This window comes from Pseudophryne corroboree, chromosome 10, assembly GCF_028390025.1.
Source record: "Pseudophryne corroboree isolate aPseCor3 chromosome 10, aPseCor3.hap2, whole genome shotgun sequence".
In the NCBI taxonomy this organism is placed as follows: domain Eukaryota; kingdom Metazoa; phylum Chordata; class Amphibia; order Anura; family Myobatrachidae; genus Pseudophryne; species Pseudophryne corroboree.
In genome coordinates this window covers 209,671,528-209,694,855 of record NC_086453.1, presented here as the reverse complement: position 1 = coordinate 209,694,855, position 23,328 = coordinate 209,671,528, and the positions used below count along the sequence as shown (strand labels likewise).

Here is a 23,328-nt window from a genome sequence, read left to right as displayed (position 1 = left end):
AGTTTTTCCAGAGGGTATACATAAAGTCCCTTATTCGAAGTGGAATAGGAGCGAGTCACGGCACTATGGATCTTTGATGGATTGTGGTAGTAACAAATAATGTTGCCTAATGAATGTGTTTTACTTTATATACGTGTTCTTTTTATTAATTAAATATTTTAATCTGTGACCACCAGACAATTACCGTATATACTCGAGTATAAGCCGACTTTTTCAGCACATTTTTTATGCTGAAAAAGCCCCCCTCGGCTTATACTCGAGTGAGGGTTCTCCGGTCTCTCCCGCGGGCGCCTGCAGCCTCTGTGTTGTCCGTGCTGGGCAAGAATCTGCCCGCTTCTGTGTGCTGGTACCTGGGGTGCACCGCATCCTTGTCAGATGAATGTTGATGCGGCCGCTCTTCTCCAGGGCTGTGACCAATGACAGCATTTGGTCACGCCCCCTTGCTCCGCTCTAGAAATGGATCCCAATACTGCTAATCCCGGACCAAAACAAAAACGTACTGTAGGTCATACGAAGCTGGTTTAAAACTTAAGGTTGTGTCAAGTAGTTGCTGCATTTTCCACCCTAGGCTTATACTCGAGTCAATAAGTTTTCCCTATTTTTTGTGGTAAAATTAGGTGCCTCTGCTTATATTCGGGTCGACTTATACTCGAGTTTATACGGTAATTTATTTTCCAGCGCTGCTAATGTGACCATGCCAGACAAGTGGTAAAGACACACCATCGGTTGCACCACCAAATCTTGCACCAGCGCTATGGCAGGCACAGTTTCTCCATCAAACCATGTTGTCTTGTATGAGTGGTTCTGCGTCTGTAGATGCAGCCAATGTCAGTGACACACCTACACCTGGCTATCCACTGAAATTCAGTCTCCCTGCATCCAAATTCGTATTGCGTCTGTGAGTGGTAACTGTCGGGGCTCATGAGCAGTGTTGCACTTTGTGTCACCCTAAAACGTATATAGATTTATAAATTATACATTTACATTATAATTGAGTCAGTCTCGGGACATATTTCACACATTACCGTGTCACAAATAGAATATTTTGCTATTATTTATTACAGTGGGTGATTACTGTACACTTATCCAAAGCCATAACTAGACTTTTTGGTGCCCTGTGCCAGAGAGAGAATTGGCGCCCCCCTCTCCATCCCCATTTTTCCAATAGGGACATAAGGCGCATGCCTCGTGGGGAAGGGGCACGTCAAGATTGATCCCAGAGAAATCCCATGTTATGATGCCCCTTCTCACATTATATATATATATATATATATATATATATATGTGTATATATATATATATATATGTGTATATGTGTATATGTTAGGGTCTCCTGCTCTGTGCCGCCACGTCGTCATGGCAACCGGGAGACAAGTGCTAGCGGAGTAACCTGAGCGTAGCTGATACTCCGGTTCGGGTCTTTTGCTGTGCAGTGGTTACAGGCTCTGTGCACGGCAGGGGATCCGGTGATGGTTTTTGTGCTCACAGTCTGTGAGGTCTGAGTGGGGCGTGGACAGCACCTGCTATATAAACCCTCTTCTCAGGTTAGGCAGATGCTGCTGAATCTGTGTTGGTTAGTCAGTTCCTGAAAGCTAGCTAGTACTGTGTAAACTTTGTATTTGTTTGTTGCTTACTGCAAATAGGCCTTGGGATTTGGTTTTACACTCTGCCAATCCAGACCTAGCAGTAAGACTGGAGTCAGTCGTTTAACCTGCTGGGGTTCTTTTGCTACTCTGTGAACCTAGCAAGTTTGCGGCTGTATTCTCAGACTTGCCTGCCAAAATCCTTTCTCACTGTGCAAGGTGTTCAGGTGTCAGTTTAGTGGCAGTAAGCTGAACCAGTGCACTGCAAGTGAGGACTAGGATTGTGGAGACTCTCCTTGTGTCTATTATTCCATCTCTGACCAAGGAGTTTACTGCCACACCCGTTGGTAACCCTTTAGGGTTTTGCTGTTGCCCTTAGCAACAGCATTTCGGGTTCTCTACATATTAAATCACTACATCTCGCTTCTTTCCATCTGAGCATTCCTAATACTAGGAGACACCCAGTTTCTTAGCCTTTGGGCTTCTCTGTTCACTTTGTGTTTATTTTGTTACCCTATCACCTTCTGTGTATGTAATGTCATATTCCCCAGTCTGTCTGTGAGTTCATTTGTTTTGCACCCCTCTCCGTTCAGACACCAGTACATTCCTGCTGGCACTGGTGTGCATAACATATTCAGCAGCCTAATACTCCTGTTGAAATTTTGTGGGAATATGGAGCATACCCCTCAAAATACTTTGCAACAGGTGGTCGATCAGGTGCAGGTCCTGACTCGACAATTTAATGATTTGTCCATTAAAATGCACACCTCGCAGGCCGCTGGCGGAGCTCCCGCAGCAGCAGTACCTTCAGGGGTTAAGGAGCCGAAAGTAAATCTCCCGGATCGTTTTTCTGGAGATCGCTCGCAGTTCTTTTGTTTCAAGGAGAGCTGCAAGCTATATTTCCAGCTTAGGCCTCAGTCTTCTGGGTCTGAGATTCAGCGGGTGGGCATAGTGATTTCCTTGCTACAAGGAGACCCACAGGTCCGGGCATATGGGTTGCAGCCTGACTGTCCGTCGCTTAAAAGTGTTGATGCTTTTTTTACGGCACTGGGCATGTTGTATGATGACCCTGACAAGACGGCCTCAGCCGAGGCTCAGATTTCGATCCTTAAGCAAGGGCGAAGGCCAGTTGAGGTTTATTGTACGGAGTTTCGGAGGTTGGCCCATGATACCCAGTGGAATGACCCAGCCCTGAGACACCAGTACCGAAGAGGTCTTTCTAACCAGTTAAAAGACCAACTGGTACAATATCCCTTGCCTGATAGCTTGGATCAGCTCATGCAGTTATCCATTCGGGTGGATAGACGGCTGAGAGAGCGCAGGCTTGAAAGGGAGACCGAGGTTTCCTTCTTTCCCAAGGGAACCTCAGACTCTGAGGAATTTTCCGAGGAGCCTATGCAGATTGGGGCTACCCGCCTCTCCTCGCGTGAGAAGACGCAGAGGAGACAGCAGGGGTTATGTTTGTACTGTGGGAATAAAGGTCATGTGGTAGTATCATGCCCAGAAAAGCCGGAAAACTTCAGGGCCTGAGGGTGATGGGAAATATCCTGTCAGGCCAGAAGTCAGAATTTCCCAAGAAGACTTATCATTCCGGTGACCTTGAAGATCCTCGGTCAAACTGTCAAGACTGAGGCCTTTGTGGACAGTGGGGCCGACGGGGTTTTTATGGACCGCCAATTCGCCCTGAAACACTCTGTTCCCTTAGTACCCTTGGCATCGGAAATTGAGATTTGTGGGTTAAACGGGGAACCATTATCCCAGGGTTAAATTACCTCTTGCACTAGCCAGATTTCTTTGTTTATTGGAGCCACACACTCTGAAAAATTGTCCTTTTATGTGACTGTCTGTACTTTTGCCCCATTGGTGTTGGGGTTACCCTGGTTAAGGGCCCACAATCCTCAATTTGACTGGGTCTCTGGGGAGATTCTTAGTTGGGGTACTGATTGTTTCAGGAGTTGCTTGAGCCTTCCAGTCAGGCTTTCGCAGCTAAGTTTGCCAGGATTGCCAGGATGTTATGCAGATTTTGCGGACGTGTTCTCCAAAAGAGTTGCAGAGGTACTACCTCCCCATCGCCCCTATGACTGTGCCATTGATTTGTTGCCGAATGCTAAGCTTCCCAAGAGCAGGTTGTACTCCCTGTCACGTCCTGAGACTCAGGCTATGGCAGAGTACATTCAGGAGAACTTGGCTAAGGGATTTATCAGACCTTCACAGTCTCCAGTTGGGTCGGGGTTCTTCTTCGTGGGTAAAAAGGACGGTTCGTTGCGACCCTGCATCGACTTCAGGGAATTGAACCGTATCACGATTAAAAACTCATACCCACTGCCTCTCATTTCGGTCTTGTTTGACCAGCTTCGTACTGCCACCATTTTTTCTAAGATTGACCTACGCGGTGCGTACAATCTAATCCGAATAAGAGAGGGGGATGAATGGAAGACTGCCTTTAATACCCACTCAGGGCATTATGAATATTTGGTGATGCCTTTTGGGCTCTGTAATGCCCCGGCAGTCTTCCAGGACTTCATGAACGATGTGCTCAGGGAATATTTGGATAGATTCTTAGTTGTATACTTAGATGACATCCTAATCTTCTCCCATTCCCTGGAGGAACATCGGAAGCATGTACGCTTAGTCCTCCAGAAACTCAGAGACCACCGGCTTGGGGCGAAGCTGGAGAAGTGCGAATTTGAAGTTCAGCAAATCGCATTTCTAGGATATATTATCTCCCCAGAAGGTTTCCAAATGGAGGGTTCCAAGGTACAGGCAGTCCTGGATTGGGTGCAGCCCACTAGTTTGAAGGCGCTTCAGCGTTTTCTGGGCTTTGCGAATTTTTATAGACGATTTATCGCTGGATTTTCGTCTATAGTGGCGCCCTTGGTGGCACTCACTAAGAAAGGGGCGGATGTTGCTCACTGGTCTTGTGAGGCCAAAGCGGCTTTTGCCCGTCTCAAAAGGGCATTTGTCTCGGCCAAGGTGCTGCGACACCCAGATCCAGAGCGTCCTTTTGTGGTGGAGGTGGATGCCTCTGAGATGGGTATTGGGGCAGTGCTCTCTCAGAAGGGGGTGTCTGATAATCGCCTTCATCCCTGTGCTTACTTTTCCCGTAAATTTTCGCCTGCCGAGATGAATTATGACGTGGGTAACCGGGAATTGTTGGCTATTAAGGATGCACTCGAGGAGTGGAGACACTGGCTTGATGGGGCTAAGTTTGTGGTCTCAATTCTCACCGACCATAAGAATTTGGCATATTTAGAGTCAGTGAAGCGCCTCAATGCCAGGCAGGCACGATGGGCTTTGTTTTTTGCTCGCTTTAATTTTTTGATAACATATCGCCCTGGGTCAAAAAACATCAAGGCTGATGCACTCTCGCGGAGTTTTGCTCCAATCCAGGAGACCACCGAGGAGCCATTGCCCATTGTGTCCCCATCATGTATTAAAGTGGGCATTACCCAGGACCTCTTGTCATTAGTCCTTAGAGCACAGGAGCAGGCTCCTCCAGACCTTCCGGTAGGTCTTTTGTTTGTGCCTCCTAGGTTAAGACAGCGAGTGTTCCTGGAATTCCATGCCAAGAAGTCGGCAGGTCACCCGGGTATTGCCAGAACTCGGGAGTTGCTATCTAGGGCGGTGTGGTGGCCCTCGGTGGCTAGGGATGTGGATCAGTGGGTTCGGGCATGTGACATCTGTGCCCGAAATAAGACTCCTAGAGGGGTTCCTGTTGGCCCATTACATCCACTCTCTATTCCATCTAAGCCATGGACCCACATTTCAATGGATTTTGTGGTGGACTTGCCCAAATCCTCGGGGATGACAGCCATCTGGGTTGTCGTTGACAGGTTTTCGAAGATGGCGCACTCCGTTCCATTGGTTGGGCTGCCATCGGCCAGACGCCTGTCTGAATTATTTATGCTGCATGTTGTGCGCCTCCACGGGTTGCCACTTGATGTGGTCTCTGACCGCGGATCCCAGTTTGTGGCCAAATTCTGGAGGGCATTTTGTTCCGATCTCCAGATTTCTGTCAGCTTGTCGTCAGGCTACCATCCGCAGTCTAATGGGCAGACTGAAAGGGTGAACCAGTCCTTGGAGCAGTTCCTCAGGTGTTATGTCTCCAAGTGTCAGACTGACTGGGTTGCTCATCTGTCCATGGCGGAGTTTGCCTATAACAACGCGGCTCACTCTGCTACAGGGATCTCTCCCTTCCTTTGTGTGTATGGGCATCATCCTAAGGCCAATTCTTTTGACCCCCTGGACTCCACGCCTGGTGGTTCCTCTGTGGTTTCGGTCCTTAGAGGTATTTGGAGGAAAGTGAAGAAAGCCCTTGTGTCTGTGTCATTAGTGACCAAAAGGGTTTTTGATAAGCGGAAAAGACCCTGCAGCTTCAAATTAGGAGACTTCGTCTGGTTGTCTACCAAGAATTTGAAGTTGAGACAGCCATCTCATAAGTTAGGCCCCCGGTTCATCGGTCCTTATAAGATCACTAGGGTTATCAATCCGGTGGCATTTCAGTTAGATCTACCCCGTTCTTTGGGTATCAATAAAACATTTCATTGTTCCCTTTTAAAACGGGCGATTAGTAATCCTTCTTCCAGTGGAAGACCTTCCCCTCTTCTGATACGTGGCCAGAGGGAGTTTGTTGTTGAAAGGATTCTTGACTCCAAGATGGTTCGGGGTCGGCTGTCATTTTTGGTGCACTGGAAGGGGTATGGCCCGGAGGAGCGGTCGTGGGTGCGCAGTTGTGATCTTCATGCCCCCAGACTGTTACGCTCTTTCTTCTCGCAGTTCCCCGATAAACCCGGTGGTAGGGGTTCTTTGACCCCTCGTCAGAGGGGGGGTACTGTTAGGGTCTCCTGCTCTGTGCTGCCACGTCGTCATGGCAACCGGGAGACAAGTGCTAGCGGAGTAACCTGAGCGTAGCTGATACTCCGGTTCGGGTCTTTTGCTGTGCAGTGGTTACAGGCTCTGTGCACGGCAGGGGATCCGGTGCTGGTTTTTGTGCTCACAGTCTGTGAGGTCTGAGTGGGGCGTGGACAGCACCTGCTATATAAACCCTCTTCTCAGGTTAGGCAGATGCTGCTAAATCTTTGTTGGTTAGTCAGTTCCTGAAAGCTAGCTAGTACTGTGTAAACTTTGTATTTGTTTGTTGCTTACTGCAAATAGGCCTTGGGATTTGGTATTACACTCTGCCAATCCAGACCTAGCAGTAAGACTGGAGTCAGTCGTTTAACCTGCTGGGGTTCTTTTGCTACTCTGTGAACCTAGCAAGTTTGCGGCTGTATTCTCAGACTTGCCTGCCAAAATCCTTTCTCACTGTGCAAGGTGTTCAGGTGTCAGTTTAGTGGCAGTAAGCTGAACCAGTGCACTGCAAGTGAGGACTAGGATTGTGGAGACTCTCCTTGTGTCTATTATTCCATCTCTGACCAAGGAGTTTACTGCCACACCCGTTGGTAACCCTTTAGGGTTTTGCTGTTGCCCTTAGCAACAGCATTTCGGGTTCTCTACGTATTAAATCACTACATCTCGCTTCTTTCCATCTGAGCATTGCTAATACTAGGGAGACACCCAGTTTCTTAGCCTTTGGGCTTCTCTGTTCACTTTGTGTTTATTTTGTTACCCTATCACCTTCTGTGTATGTAATGTCATATTCCCCAGTCTGTCTGTGAGTTCATTTGTTTTGCATCCCTCTCCGTTCAGACACCAGTACATTCCTGCTGGCACTGGTGTGCATAACAGTATATATATATATATATATATATATATATATATATATATATGTGTATACCGGAGCCTCCCCCCCCCCCCCCCCCCCTTCAACAAGCATAAATTGCAGTGATCGCAATTTCTGCTTGTTAGCACAAATACTGGAAGCCTCCTGCTGGCGCCGTTTGGCTGCGCCCGCAGGAGACCCACCACCATCTCCCTGATCACGGCGGCTGCGTGTGATGTCACGTAGCTGCTGTGATCACGCCCTGGACACGCCCCCGTTCGGCTGACTCCGGCCCCCATTTGCGCCGCAACGCTCCGTCTCCTCCCTGGAAACGGAGCGTTGCCTGCCCCCCCTGCCCTGCGACACCAATCCTCTTTATACCACATTCATGCACTTAACTTGAAAGCTCGTTGTTATTCAGTTACAATACCCTTTATAACACATTTTAATATACTGCCATACCCAGGATTCAAACCTGTAACCTGTTGAATTCTTATCAAACACCCTACTCATTGAATTATTTGATCCTGAATAAAAAACTATGAACACTACTGTATATGAAGCTACTGGTACTTTGTAAAAGAATCAGCATTGCAGTTGAGCAGATCTATGTAGTGTACAGCCACACATCCAATCTCTTGCAGCCACACACTACACAAATCTACTCAGCTGCAATGCTGATTATTTTTTCAGCGTACAAGGTAAGCTTCAAATATTTAGAATTCTGTAGCTTAGAATTATCTACCTTTATATGCAAGAGCAGAAGCTCACTGAATAGATCGTCTGACTGCAATGCCACAGGCAACGGGTTTGAATCCCAGGTATTTTAGCATCTTGAAATGTAATAAAGCACAAGGAGCTCTCAAGTTAAGGTCATGAACGTTGTATAGGTATTAGCGACAGAAGGGATGGGGTTAGGAGACAGCGGCGGTCAGGAGATGCTGGGCTTCAAAAAGGGTGGACGCTGCAATTGAAAGTAATTAAAACAGATAATTGACAATTGCCGCCAATAGCGCCCCCTAGCCTGCAGCCATATGTGTGGTGCCGCTTCCGCACACACCTTGCTGCGGCCCTACACTTCTCTAATAGCAGTGATAATACACGGAAATGCAGGAGCAGACTCAGACTAGGTATAGATGTAAATATAATAGAGAAAGTAGATGATACAACAGGTATTGGATGAGGTTGAACAAACTTGCCACAATTGTAAACTGATTTGCTTTCCATCCCAATAGGGTAGGCCTGTGATTTCATTGAACATATACACATATAAGGGAATGTATTTGTATTTAGTTAAGTGCTTATCCCTTCTCTTCCAGCGATGCATGATACAGGTTTCCTTTAAACCAACTCTTTTGGATCAGGAGATCAGGGAGGAGACAATGCGAATATTGCATCGGGCCATTGAAACAAGAGCACTTCTGGATAAACAGGTCACACCATTGGTGGAAAGTGAGGAGATGGTAATGTATACAATATCTATTAATTGTGTACCATAACATCTACAACATCTCTGTATTTACAGCATCTTATTCTTTTTTTTATGACCAGAGGCAATCAATATACAGACACCTGTATATACAGTATATACAGTTGCAAGAAAAATTATGTGAACCCTTCCTTTGTAATTTCCTGGATTTCTGCATAAATTGGTCATAAAATGTATTCTGATCTTTATCTAAGTCACAACAATAGACAAACACAGTCTGCTGAAACTAATTCCATACAAACAATTATATGTTCTCATGTTTTTATTGAACACACATGTAAACATTCACAGTGCAGGGTGGACAAAGTATGTGAACCCCTAAGCTAATGACTTCTCCAAGAGCTAATTTGAGTCAGGAGTAAGCCAACCTGGAGTCCAATCAATGAGACGAGATTGGAGGTGTTGGTTAAAGCTGCCCTGCCCTATAAAAAACACACACCAGTTTTGAGTTTGCAATTCTCATGCAGCATTGCCTGATGTGAACCATGCCTCGCAGAAAAGAGCTCTCAGAAGACCTACGATTAAGAATTGTTGACTTGCATAAAGCTGGAAAGGCTTACAAAAGTATCTCTAAAAGCATTGATGTTAACCAGTCCACGGTAACACAAATCGTCTATAAATGGAGAAAGTTCAGCACTGTTGCTACTCTCTCTAGGAGTGGGCATCCTGTAAAGATGACTGCAAGAGCACAGCGCAGAATGCTCAATGAGGTGAAGAAGAATCCTAGAGTGTCGGCTAAAGACTTACAGAAATCTCTGGCACATCGTAACATCTCTGTTGACGAATCTACCATACGTAAAACACTGAACAAGAATGGAGTTCATGGGAGGATACCACGGAGGAAGCCACTGCCGTCCAAAAAAAATATTGCTGCATGTTTGAAGTTTGCAAAAGAGCACCTGAATGTACCGGCAAAATATTCTGTGGACAGATGAAACCAAAGTTGAGTTGTTTGGAAGGAACACACAACACAATGGGCCAAATGTAATAGAGTGAGAGTTTCAGAAAGTGGGAGAGTTGGTAAGGTTTTGCAGTTTTTTTTAAAGTGGCAATCATTTACACAGCAAGATCAACCTGCCGGGTCGTGACAGCGCTTACCCACGTGTACAGTGCTGTTTCGTGGGCGTCTCTGTAGGATGTACTAGCAAGTCCAGAAGACGTTACCAGGCTGTGGCCAGAGCACGGGGAGAAGGTAAGGCATCGGTTTCGCTTAGTAGGGGAAACGCGAGACACAGCCGCACTGTTTCGGGATGGAGACTACCGAACAGTCACTGACGTGGCTTCCACCTCGGGCGCACCAGCGCTAGACCTCAGGGATCATAGGCTCCAGGGGTAGTGTGTGAGGCCGCGATACTTAGGGTTGATGTCAGCAGTGGGGAGTGAGACGCTCCATTGGTCGCCCCCCCTGGTTCATGACCAATTTCCTCCGAGTTTCCCGCCATCAACTGAGTTCCCACTTCCATCTGAGATGCTGTGTATCGAAAAGCACCCAGTCGCAGCATAGGCAGCTGTATGACTGGTGCGTCGGTGTTCACTTGGGCGTCTGTGTTCACTGTAGGTTCACGGGGCAATTGTGTACACTTTTAGCATCTGGATCCACTCAGTGTTCACTAACGTATTGATCGATCCTGGATGTGGGGTGAAGTCTCCCTGTATCCCACTCTCCTGAGCTGGGCGATATAGCACTAAGTCTCTATCTACCTTTGGTACGAATAGTTGGATAAGTGCCTGATGCATATGAGTCTGTAAACTATAGCTGTTTTCTTTTGCTGTGCGACTGAATACGTTTAAACTCCTATATAAGGTAATGCAGTAATATGGTTCTTCTACATACTTGAAATGTATCTGCAGTTGATTATGTGCTCATATTGCTTATTATACTAATGTATAACCTGTGACTGATTGCTAGCATGATTGCTGACCTTACTATTTTCTGTCAGAGTCTGTGTGTAATACCGATCCCCAATGCTGGTGCAAGGCAGGGAGGGATCGGATTGTATGTCACTTTAACAAGCTTTAAAATGATTTTAGTCACAAATTGTGTAGTTAACACCATACAGGTGTGTGTGGTTTGTTTATCATGTCTAAGAGAGGCAAGGGTGAGGAGGATGCACTCCACAGCAGCAACAACACTGATTTCATGTTTGTCCTGTAAAGCTGGGTTAACCTCTCAGGATCTGGTTCAAAATGGATTATGTGCAAATTGTTTTAGTTTTCATCAAAGCCTCCTGACTAATCCAAGGCAGGCACAGGTTCAAATCGAACCACCATGGGCTGCTTTTGCGTAGACATATAGCTGAGCAGATAGTTCTAGCTCATATACCAGGGATAGATTTCGATCCTCAATGCTGGTGCAAAAATCAGGGAGGGATCGGATTGTATGTCACTTTAACAAATTTTAAAGTGATTGCAGTCACAATTTGTGTAGTTAACACTGTAAAGATGTGTGATTTATTTATCATGTCTAAGAGAGGCAAGGGTGAGGAGGATACACTCTCCACAGCAGCACCAACACTCATGTCATGTTTGTCTTGCAAAGCTGGGTTAACCTCTCAGGATCTGGTTCAAAATGGATTACGTGCAAATAGTTTTAGCTTTCACCAAAGCCTCTTGAATAATCTGAGGCAGGCACAGGTTCAGGTTGAACCCCCATGGGCTACTTTTGCACAGACATTATCCAGTATAGCTGAGCGGATAATGCCAGCTCCTATCCCAGGGATACATTACCCTATTAACCCTTACATGCAACATTCCACCTGGGGGTTATCACATCCAGTACAGGAATTGGTAGCCTCTCAACAGAAACAGGCTGAAAGGCCGGTGGTAAGTAAATCACATAGACATGAAACAACATCTTTACAGTCTACACATGTTTCAGATGAGGACACATCACTCTCTGGGTTTGCATACAGAGATGAGGAGGAAGGCCTCAGCTCAGTGGACATTCCTGAGCTAATTAGTGCTATGAAAGCCATTCTATCTTTAGAGGAGGCAGCAGAGCCTTGGTTAAAATCTAAGGCACCTTTGTTTAAATGTCCCAAAATAGTTAGGACTGAGTTTCCTGGTTCAGAACAGCTGACGGAAATTATGCAAGATGCTTGGGTTACACCCAGTAAGATGTTTAGAATTCCAAGGAAATGGAATTCCCATTATCCTCTTCCGTCTTTGGACTGTTTAAAAAGGGAGGTGGCTCCCAAAGTAGATGCGCATGTCATCCGATTGGTGCAAAAATCTACATTACCTGCCTTCAACATCATCAAATTATGTCACGGATAGGAAAATAGATTTTCTTAAATCCATTTTCTCCTTGTCTGGGGCAATCATAAGACCAGCCATGGCTTCAGCTTGGATGGCAAAAGCAGTGGCAGCCTGGGCTGATGCATTGGAGGATGACCTTTAAATGGCATCTAGAGAGCAAAAATCCCATATTGCACATATCAAACAGGCAGCTGTTTTTATGGAAGCAGCAGCCTTGAATATAGGTACATTTGCCTCTAAGGCATCAGCCTAAGCAGTAGCAGCTCACAGAGCGGTTTGGCTATGTACATGAATGTTCTGGAATCTTTGCCTTTTACTGGAGATATTCTTCAGACGCAGACTCCAAGAAAGTGAAGTTTCATTCCACACATAAATCCAAGCCTAGAATTCAAGCTTTTCGGCTCTTTGGGTCTCAAGGAAAAGCAAAAGGAAAGAGTTATAGCAAACAGTCTCAATCTGACAAGTCTGGTAAGACTAAAAAGCATTGGGCTACCAGAGGGCCAGCTTCCAAATCAGAAGATAAGACATCAGCCTGATGGTGTGGGCCTCCACCTGGGGGACACCAGGGTAGTAGCCTGACTTCTTCAGTTTGCACAGATCTGGCAGTAGTCTACCACAGATGCCTGGGTGCAAGAAGTGGTATCTCACGGTTATGCGTTTGCTTTCAAGAAACACCATTCTCAAAGGTTTTTTTGTACCAGCCCGTCTTCAGTGGAAACAAAGGCCAGGGCTTTGCAAGAGGCAATTCAGAAGTTGCTTCAGTCAGGAGTGATAATTCCAGTTCCTCCTGCACAATGAGGACAAAGTTTTTATTCCAGCTTGTTTCTAGTCCAGAAGCCAAATGGGTCGTTCCGGCCCATACTCAATCTCAAGGTGCTGAACAAGTACATTTGGGTGCTTCGGTTTCATATGGAGACTTTACGTTCCATTATTTTGGCCATGGAGCCTGAGGATTTTATGGTATCCCTGGATATCCAGGGTGCTTACCTTCATATTCCTATAGCACTGTCCCATCAGCGCTATCTCAGGTTTGCTATCCTCCAGCAACATTTTCCATTTCAGGCCCTACCATTTGGACTGGCCACAGCTCCCAGAGTGTTCACCAAAGTTATTGTGGTAATGGCATCTTATCTCCGTCAGCAGGGAATAGGGATTTTTCCATACCTCGATGACTTATTTATCCTGGCACAGTTTCAGGAATTCTTTCAGTGTCATCTGCGGCAGACAATAGCTTGTTTGCAGAGACACTGTTGGCTCATAAATTGGGCAGAGTCGTTCCTGGTTCCGTCACAACGGATGACTCTGACGCTGTGTTGGATTCGAGTCTTCAGAGAGTCATTTTACCTCTGAACAAAATATCCAAAATTCAGTCAAGGATTCAGGTAGCTACACAGTCAAAGGGTATCCATTCACGCAGCAGCAATGTGTGTGATGGGGTTGATGGTGTTGACATTCAACATGGTGGAGTATGCTCAGTTCGATTCAAGGCCTCTGTAACATATGATCCTTTCCAAATGGAATGGTTTTCATCAGACAATAAAAATACAGACTATGGCCCTTCCTCTGGAAGTAAGGAGGTCATTAGCCTGGTGACTGCAGACATCCCATCTGGACAAAGGGAGACCCTTTTGGATATCAGATTGGGAAATTCTGACAATGGATGCCAGCCTTCAGGGCTGGGGAGCGGTGTCAGTTAGGATTGCTTCCAGGGGCAGTGGACCAAGGAAGAGAGTTGCCTGCCAATAAATATATTGGATCTTCGGGCCATATATATGGCACTTATTCAGGCAAAGGACATCCTTCAAGGGAAACCAGTCCAATTCCGCTCGGACAATGCAATGGCAGTTGCGTACATCAACCATCAGGGAGGAACTCGCAGCCAAAATACAATGAAGGAGCCTTGTCTGCAGTGTTCATTCTGGGAGTTCTAAACTGGGAAGTGGATTTTCTCAGTCGACACGCCATTCATGCAAACAAATGGGCTTTACACCTCGAGGTCTTCCAAATTCTGGTAGACAAGTGGGGGTTACCGCAGATAGATCTCATGGCGTCCCGTCAGGTCAACAAAGTTCCCACATATGGGTCAAGAACAAAGGATCCCAAAGCAATCTTTGTGGATGCCCTGTCAGTGAGATGGGACTTTCGTCCGGCCTATGTGTTTCCACCAATCGCACTGTTACCCAGGGTGATGCGAAAGGCAAAACAAGGAATGGGCAACGTGATACTAATAGCTCCGGCTTGGCCCAGAAGACATTGGTACATAATCTGCAGAGGTTGTCAATGGATGCGCCATTCCTACTCCCTCAACATCCAGATCTACTGTCTCAGGGTCCTTGCTATTACAAGCACCTGGATCGACTGTCTTTGACGGCGTGGCTCTTAAGACTTCCATCCTGAAAGCAAGAGGATTCTCACAACAGGTAATTCAAACAATGGTCAGAGCAAGGAAACCTTCCTCAGCTCGCATTTATCACCGAATATGGCAAGCCTATATTCAATTGTGCAGTGAAATTTGATCCTAGGTCTTTCGGAGTTTCCAGAGTCCTAGCGTTCCTTCAGTTAGGAATGGACAAAGGTCTAAGTGTGGCTTTCTTGAGAGTGCAAGTGTCAGCATTGACTGTATGGTTCCAAAAGAAAATTGCTAACCTACAGGACGTGTGCACTTTTTTTCCAGGGAATGCTGCACATTCAATCTCCTTTTGTTCCTCCTACAGTGCCTTGGGACTTAAGTTTAGTCCTAAAGGCCCTTCAAGTTGCCCCATTTGAACCACTAAAATGAGTGGATTTTAAATGGTTGACAGCTAAAGTTCTCTTTCTACTGGTTAATGCTTCAGCTAGAAGAGTTTCAATTTTAGGGGCATTGTTATGTCGCCCTCCTTTTCTGATTTTTTTGTCCAGTTATAGCTATTCTTAGAGCCAACTCTGGGTACCTTCCTAAAGTGGTGCCTAAATTCCACCTTAATTAAGAAATTGTAGTCCCGGCGTTCCAAGGACCGGACATTTCTGTGGGAGATGCATCATTGGACGTAGTCCGTGCTTTAAGGATCTACGTGGAACGTACCAGTGCCATCAGAAAGGCAAACACTCTCTTCGTTCTCACAAGAGAGGATGGCCTGCTGACAAGCAGACACTGGCGAGGTGGCTTTGAATGACGATTTCAGAAGCATATTCTCAAGCTGATCTCACTGTTCCGACTAATGTCTCTGCTCACTCTACTCGTAAGGTAGGTCCGTCATGGGCAGCACAATGTGGTTCTTCAGCAGAACATATATGTAAGACAGCCACATGGTCTTCCATTAACACATTAATTAGACATCATGCCTTTGATACCTTTGCCTCTCAGGATGCTGAATTCGAGTGAAGGATTCTCCTATCCAATCAGGAACGTCCCCACTAAATTGCTTTGGGACATCCCAATGTTATCCTGTGAATAACCTGTGGACCCTGCAGTAGAAATAATCGTTACTGTAGACTTACCGTTGATTAATCTATTTCTGCTAAGTCCACAGGGATCCCACCCTGACACAACTGATTTGAGGATCCTTTCACTTACTATGCTCTTCCTTCTTGTACGGAAGGGTGGCATGTGTGTTCTTCTTGCCTGAGAAGGGCTTTCTATGATGCTACTGCGTGAGCCAGGAGGCGTGGATATAGGGGACGGGCCCGTTGCATTTTGGGAGGCTGAAAGCTCTGATCATTTGGTGCCAATCCGCTGTCGCTACCTCATATCTTAATGTTATCCTGTGGACTTAGGAGAAATAGAGTTATCAACGGTAAGTCTTCCATAGCGATTATATCGCATCTCAGCTAATTAACATACAAGATAGCTTTAGTGATATTACAAAAACACTATAAAAATGCAAATTTGGAGAGATGTAGCTGGAGGGACCTGACACAGGAGCCATGCTTCACGATGCTGGCGCCGTTGCCTATCATACTATGTTACTATGTATGTGGAGTACAATTCCTCCATTCCAAAGGCATAATTCTTCTTGACCTCAAGCCAAAGAACATTCTTGTGGCTGGAACGGGCCATATTGAGATCACTGACTTTGGTTTTGCACTCGAGAACATACTTGGAGACTGGAGAGCAACTGGCTTTTGCCGAAACACATGGGTACATTGCTCCTGAGGTGCATGCTGGCATCAAATGTTTTCATTTGATCTTAATATGGCCCAGCCATCAGGATGTTCTCTGGCTTCAAGTCAAGAAGGATTATGCCCTTGGAATGGAGGAATTGTACTCCACATACTGTACAAGCTCTGCAAAGTAGAACCTGGCACTAGGCATAGTGAGGCACCCTTCCCTCTTCAGGATATGATAGAAATTTCCTCCACTTGCATACTGCATTCCAAGTGGCAAATGCTCTTTTGTCTGTAGGACAAAGTGGCCATGGATAAGGAAGGCGCTTCCTTGTGCCAGTTATAACACTCTCCTTTCCACAAATGCTAGTTCCTCTTTGCCCCTGACTAATAGCTGTCTCTTCTTTATGACTTTCACAGCCACCATCTGATGGCTAGACAAATCTGCTGCCAGCAGGACTTTCCAAAGGTGCCCAATCCTAACTGATGGGAAAATTTCAGTCTCTGGATGGTGTCGCTGGAGCAGGATCATGCTGCACTGCTGGTTCCCCTTCTCTCTGCATCTTCTAGATGTACTTCTTTATTCATCCTCTTATGTCCAGTCTTCTCCTCTGAGCTGGATGAGAATGTCATACATCTGTTCTTCCTTCCTTCCTGGATGCAGTTTTTCGGCTTTTCCTCATCAGGGGAGTCAGAAGGGATCCAAATCTTGCCCACTTGTATATTCTTCCTTTTCATCTTTGAAGAATCCGAAATCTTCCCCAATCTGTTCTTCTCCTCCTTGATTGGGCCATTCATCTGGTGCTTCTCAGAGGAGTCAGAAATGCAAATTATCTTCCTCCCATGACCGGCCTTGTTTTCCTCTTCTGCACTAGGTGATAGCTTCCTCCTTTTTCTCTCCTTCTTCATGGAGATCTTCTCTTCTGAACTGAATAATACTTTCATCCATTTTACCATGGGTATCTTATACTCTTGCGCGTCAGCGCAGCTGGAAATTAACCACCTCTTCAATATGGCCTTCTTCATGGCTGCTTCCAACTGTTGCTCTGCCACCACTGGTCTGAAAGTAAACAAGCTAGTTGCCCTGGCAACGGCTGCATCTTTCAAAAGTGGCATGCGGCAGCCAATGCCCATATCCCTGTGTAGGTGTATGCTAGTTGTGTCTGTGTGCATGTGACATTAATTGGGAGGCATATGTGAAATTAACACTGGATTAAACAGGGGTCTCGTAATTATGAGATGGGGAGAAGCAATTTTATCAATGCAGATTGTTCAGATTAAAATGTACCTATATTAAGGTACATACTGAGTTATTTTTGTCATTTACTGAAATAAAATTAATTTATTTCATATTTGTTAACATTTATTGATATAGAGCACACATATTATACACCGCTTTAAAGAGAACATTTCAGTCATTGACATTAGTCCCTGCTTATGTTTTTTATAACAATGGGGGTAATTCTGAGTTGATCGCAGCAGGATTTTTGTTAGAAGTTGGGCAAAACCATGTGCACTGCAGGGGAGGCAGATATAACATGTGCAGAGAGAGTTAGATTTGGGTGGGTTATTTTGTTTCTGTGCAGGGTAAATACTGGCTGCTTTATTTTTACACTGCAAATTAGATTGCAGATTGAACACACCCCAAATCTAACTCTCTCTGCACATGTTATATCTGCCTCCCCTGCAGTGCACATGGGCCCTCATTCCGACTTGTTCGCTCGCTAGCTGCTTTTAGCAGCTTTGCACATGCTAAGCCGCCGCCCTCTGGGAGTGTATCTTAGCTTAGCAGAATTGCAAACGAAAGATTAGCAGAATTGCGAATAGAAATTTCTTAGCAGTTTCTGAGTAGCTCGAGACTTACTCTGCCACTGCGATCAGTTTAGTCTGTGACGTCAAACCAGGAACGAAACTAACACACCCAGCGTTCGCCCAGACACTCCCCCGTTTCTTCAGACACTCCCACGTTTTTCCCAGAAACGGTTGCGTTTTTTCGCACACACCCATAAAACGGCAAGTTTCCGCCCAGAAACACCCACTTCCTGTCAATCACACTCCAATCACCAGAACGAAGAAATTTCTCAGTTAAGCCGTGAGTAAAATACCAAACTTTTTAGCAAATTTACTTGGCGCAGGCGCACTGCGAACGTTGCGCATGCGCAGTTTGCTACTAATCGCACCAATGCGAGGAAAAATAAGGAGCGAACAACTCGGAATGAGGGCCATGGTTTTGCCCAACTGCTAACAAAAATCCTGCTGCGATCAACTCAGAATTACCCCCAATGTCATTTTGTTACGGTTTGTCTAATTTTGAAATATCCATATCATCTGGGAGCTTGATTATTTGTATCTAGTACAGATCTAGTTCATAGATATATATACCCAGGGGTGCCGACAGTTCTGCCGACCCAGGTACAATGAAGGGAGTATGGCCATACCCCCTCCTTTGATTTTTTTAAAACTTTTTGCGGCTGTGATTCAGGCACATGCTCCGTCCAGGGGGGCGCTGGTGTTCAATCCAGCGGGGTGCGGGTACGATCACTAGCTCCCCCACACAGTGAGATAGAAGACTGATCGCCGGCATAGCTGCCTCTCTCCACAGCTCAGCACACAGCACTGAGCAGTGTGTGCTGGGCTGGGGAGAGAGGCTGCTGCAGCGGCAGTCAGTTCTCTGTTTCCCTGTCCGGCTCTCTGCCACGGGGAAGGGGGGATCAGCTGGACCCGATCCCCCTCCGTGCCCTTCAAATAGGCCCTGATAAAGAGTACCCGCTACCCCCTTTTCAGTGCCACTGTATATACCTACGGTGGTGGCCAAAATTGCAGACACTTTTTGAAATTTGAATGTTTTTCAACTTTGAATGCTTATAAAGACTGTTACACTTCATACATTGCAATGATTCATATAACAAATGAAGGGAAATTGAATGCTGAATTCAACACAATAAGGTCATAGTTCTGCATTACAAGGGAAGTTATGCAGTTAAAACAACACTTATGGTGAAAATCCCTGTGTACTTATGTCGTCACTGTCCTATCCGTATTTTGTTGGGTATCCTTTATTTTTCAAGACAGCAGCATAGCAATGTGGCATTGAGCCAACCAATGTTTGAAGCTCTTCCTTCTTTATTATGTGGTGCCATGAGACAATTATAGCCTCAATTCATTCTCTTTTATTGGATGGACGCCTCAGATGTACCATTTTCTTCAAACAGAACCACAAATGTTCTATGGGGTTCAGGTCTGGGCTGTTTCCTGGCCATCCCAGCACCTGTATGTCTTTCTCCGTGAACCACTGTTTGCAAATCCGTGCAGTGTGGCAGGGAGCTAAATCCTGCTGGGAAAAAAAATGGGGCAGTACCTGGAAAAAGATCCCTGATAGAAGGTAGAAGTTTTCGATGTATGATGGTGTCAATGTACTTTCTGCTGTTCATTGTGCCATCTATGATATGAAGGCAGCCTACAACATCTGCTGTCAGACATGCCCAGATTATAACACTTTGTTGTCTCTTGAATGCAATCTGGATGTACCTCTTCCCCGATGCAACGTCTCACATATTTTCTCCCATCACTACCAAATATCGATATCTTCGTTTTGTCACTCCGTATCACTTGTTTCCACTGACCTTCTGTCCATGCAATGTGTTCTTCTCACCCACTGTTTTAGTTTCTGACGCTGCTTTTTATTCAGGAATGGCTTTTTTGGGGGAATTCTACCTTTTAGGTCAACCTCCATTAGTCTACTGTTCTTGCACTGACAAAAACATCAGTTACACTCAGTTCACTGCTAATGGCCCACAGATGACATCCATCTGTCCCTGACGCAAATTCGTTTTATTCACCTATCATCAACAGCTGTTGTGCACTTTTTCCGGCCTTTTCCTTCTTTGTTTTGTATAGATTGTGTTTCCTGATAGCGTAAACAAAACTTTCATACTCCTGATGTTGTCACATTCCCACCAAGTTCTCTCACAATTGCTGCATACGAAAGACCATTTTCACGTAACACCACAATCCTGGATCTCTTCCTGGGTGACCAGTCACCACTTTGCCTGTACAACATTGTTGTATTTATTTTTTACACAGTCAATAGCACTAAACAATACACACAAACATCCAACCATAATTGCACTTCAGTAACCATCTTTATTCTGCAAAATGAAACAGCCAAATTGAACTTTCCCACCTTTGAACATGACTTTGCACCTGCTCATAAACGACAGTTGATTGGTCGTCAGAACGACAATTCCGATTGGCTGGTAGTAGCTGTTACTACAATCTGCTTCTTGAATCTCACGCATCTGTGCTTCTTTGTCTGACTGAAAGTAGCATAACTTCTCTTGTAATGCAAATATTTGTCTATTGTGTTGAATTCAGCATTAAATGTCCTTTCATTTGATATATGAATCCTTGCACTGCGTGAAGTGAAACCGTTTTTATAAGCATTCAGAGTTGGAAACCATTCAAATTTCAAAAAGTGTCCGCAATTTTGGCTGTCATTGTATTTTGCATGAACTGACCCTTTGTGGCTATATGAACACATAATGTCAGTAAGAAATATTCCTTAATGCCACAATTTAGCAAGAAAATATCACTGTGGGTGCCCAGTGATACTCTTCTGCTCAACTGATACTGTCTCGAAGTGGTAAGGTGATTTAGGCATGAATTTCCTCTAAATTGGAAAGCATGTTTTAAATATGTTTTAAAATAAATGTAACCAAATTTATTTTAAAAAATGTAAACAAACTTTTATATATTAAATATGCTTTATGCAAGGATTCCAAACATCATCATAATACGTGTGCAATTCGCAATGGCAAACCTTTGCTGGTGAAGCTGGTAACCCTTAATGGCTATCGCGGGCGATTATCAGGTTTATCGGGCCAAAAATTTTAAATTAAGAAACTTGCTCTTACCTGTCATGCTGTTTCAGATTGGCAACCAACAGAACTCAAGTGACTCTAGCAGAAAAGAGGGAAGATGGTAAGGGGCGTGCAGGGCAAGAGAAAAAGTGGGTTGTGAGGGGCACAGTGAAAGCTAGTGGTGAGAGAAAATGGTAGGTAAAGGTGGTGGATAGATACAATAGGAGGCCTAACATACACACACAAAGTGGTACTAAAAACACAATCAGAGACACACGGAGGAGGGTCTAAAGAAAAGCACTGAGGAAGGGGACTGGTATAATGATGTTTTAGATTGCCTTACTCATTTTTTATGTCTTATGTTAATTACATTTAATTCATTTAAGTCTTTTGCATTATCTAAAGAGCTTAAAAGTGCATTTATAATTAAGGATGACAATTTATTTAAAGAATAATAATACCAATATCTTCCATGGAGTTAGAAATAGTGTTTTACAGAGATCTTGGTTTAGGAAACACTATATGTACTTGGATAAATAACTGGCTGGATAATAGAGAACATGGTGGTTAATGGGATGTTTTCCATCTGGGCCTCAGTACTCAGTGGAATACCGCAAGGGTCTGTACTTGGGCCATTACTGTTTAACATATTTATTAACGACTTAGGAGTAGGTCTGGAAAGCACAGTGTCTCTTTTTGCAGATAATACTAAACTGTGTAAAGTAATTAATTCAGACAAAGATGTTGAGTCTCTACAGAACGACTTATTTAAACTGGAAGTTTGGGCAGATAAATAGAGAATGAAGTTCAATATAGAAAAATGTAAAGTAATGCACTTTGGGACTAAAAACAATCATGCAACCTATAAAATTAATGGGGAAGAGGTAGGGGAAACGGAGGTTGAAGAAGATTTGGGGGTGCTCATTGATAATATATTAAGCAGCAGTACCCAATGTCAAAGTGCATCAAAGAAGGCAAATAAGGTGTTAGCATGCATAAAATGGGTAATTGAGACAAGGGGGAGTCATTCCAAATTGTTCGCTAGCTGCCGTTGTTCACAGCGCAGTGATCAGGCTAAAAATCGGCATTTCTGCGCATGCGTATGCACCGCATTGCGCACGCGCGACGTACGGGTACAAAGGCCTTTGTGGTTTTGCACAGGTTCTAGCGACATTTTCATTCGCACTGGCGGCCGCAAAAAGATTGACAGGAAAGGGGCAATCTGGGTGGTAACGTACCGCTTTCAGTGAGTGCTTAGAAAAACGCAGGCATGCCAGGGAAAACGCAGGCGTGGCTGGGCGAACGCTGGGCGGGTGTGTGGCGTCAAAAGCCAACCCTCCAACGTTAGAATCATCGCACACGAAGAGTAAGTTCAGGGCTGGTCTTGTTTTGCACAAAATGTTTATGCAGGCAATCTGCTGCACAAGCGTTCGCACATCTGCAAAGCGAAAATACACTACCCAGTGGGCGGCGACAATGCGTTTGCACGGCTGCTAAAAAACTGCTAGCGAGCGATAAACTCGGAATGACCCCCCCAGGAATGAGAGTGTACTCCTGCCACTGTATAAATCATTGGTACGGCCACACCTTGAATATTGTGTACAGTTCTGGGCGCCATACTATAAAAAAGATATCTTGGGACTTGAAAAGGTTCAGAGGCGAGCCACCAAATTGATTAAAGGGTTAGAGGCACACGAAAAGAGGAGTCTAAGAGGAGACATTATCAATATTTACAAATTTATAGCAGGTCAATACAAAAAGCTATCCGGCGATTTGTTTATTGAAAAAATCTACACAGAACACGCGAACTCCCTCTGAGGTTAGAGGAGATAGAATTTCATCCCCAACGCAGGAGAGGATTCTTCACAGTAAGGGCAGTAAGGATTTGGAATTCTCTGCCAGAGAAGGTAGTATTAGTGGACTCAGTCAATGTTTAAAAATGGATTAGGTAAATTCCTAGCCAAAAGAAATATCCTAGGATATAGCATTTAAAAAAGAACGTATTTTAGAAATATCACGAATTATAGTTGTTAGTTAAATTTAATAAGATAACTACACCAGGGTCACTATAATTAAACTATGGTACATACAGATTTGTGTAAATCACAGGTTGAACTCGATGGACAATTTGTCTTTTTTCAACCTTATTAACTATGGCCCTCATTCCGAGTTGTTCGCTCGCAAGCTGCTTTTAGCAGCATTGCACACGCTAAGCCGCCGCCTACTGGGAGTGAATCTTAGCATAGTAAAATTGCGAACGAAAGATTAGCAGAATTGCGAATAGACACTTCTTAGCAGTTTCTGAGTAGCTCCACACTTATTCGGCAACTGCGATCAGTTCAGTCAGTTTCGTTC

The 23,328-nt window shown here is 44.9% G+C and overlaps 1 protein-coding gene and 1 long non-coding RNA gene across 3 annotated transcripts in view; one reads left to right on the top strand and one right to left on the bottom strand.

Moving 5' to 3' along the window:
- CFAP74 (cilia and flagella associated protein 74) overlaps positions 1-23,328 on the top strand; it is a 741,155-nt gene that overhangs the window by 608,077 nt on the left and 109,750 nt on the right. The window contains exon 27 of the mRNA XM_063943052.1: positions 8,604-8,747. Within this exon, the coding sequence (XP_063799122.1) occupies positions 8,604-8,747 (144 nt within the window). The remainder of the gene's footprint in view (positions 1-8,603; positions 8,748-23,328) is intronic.
- The window catches only part of LOC134966375 (uncharacterized), a 106,869-nt gene that overhangs the window by 33,277 nt on the left and 50,264 nt on the right, over positions 1-23,328 (bottom strand). The gene's annotated exons all lie outside the window — the stretch shown is intronic.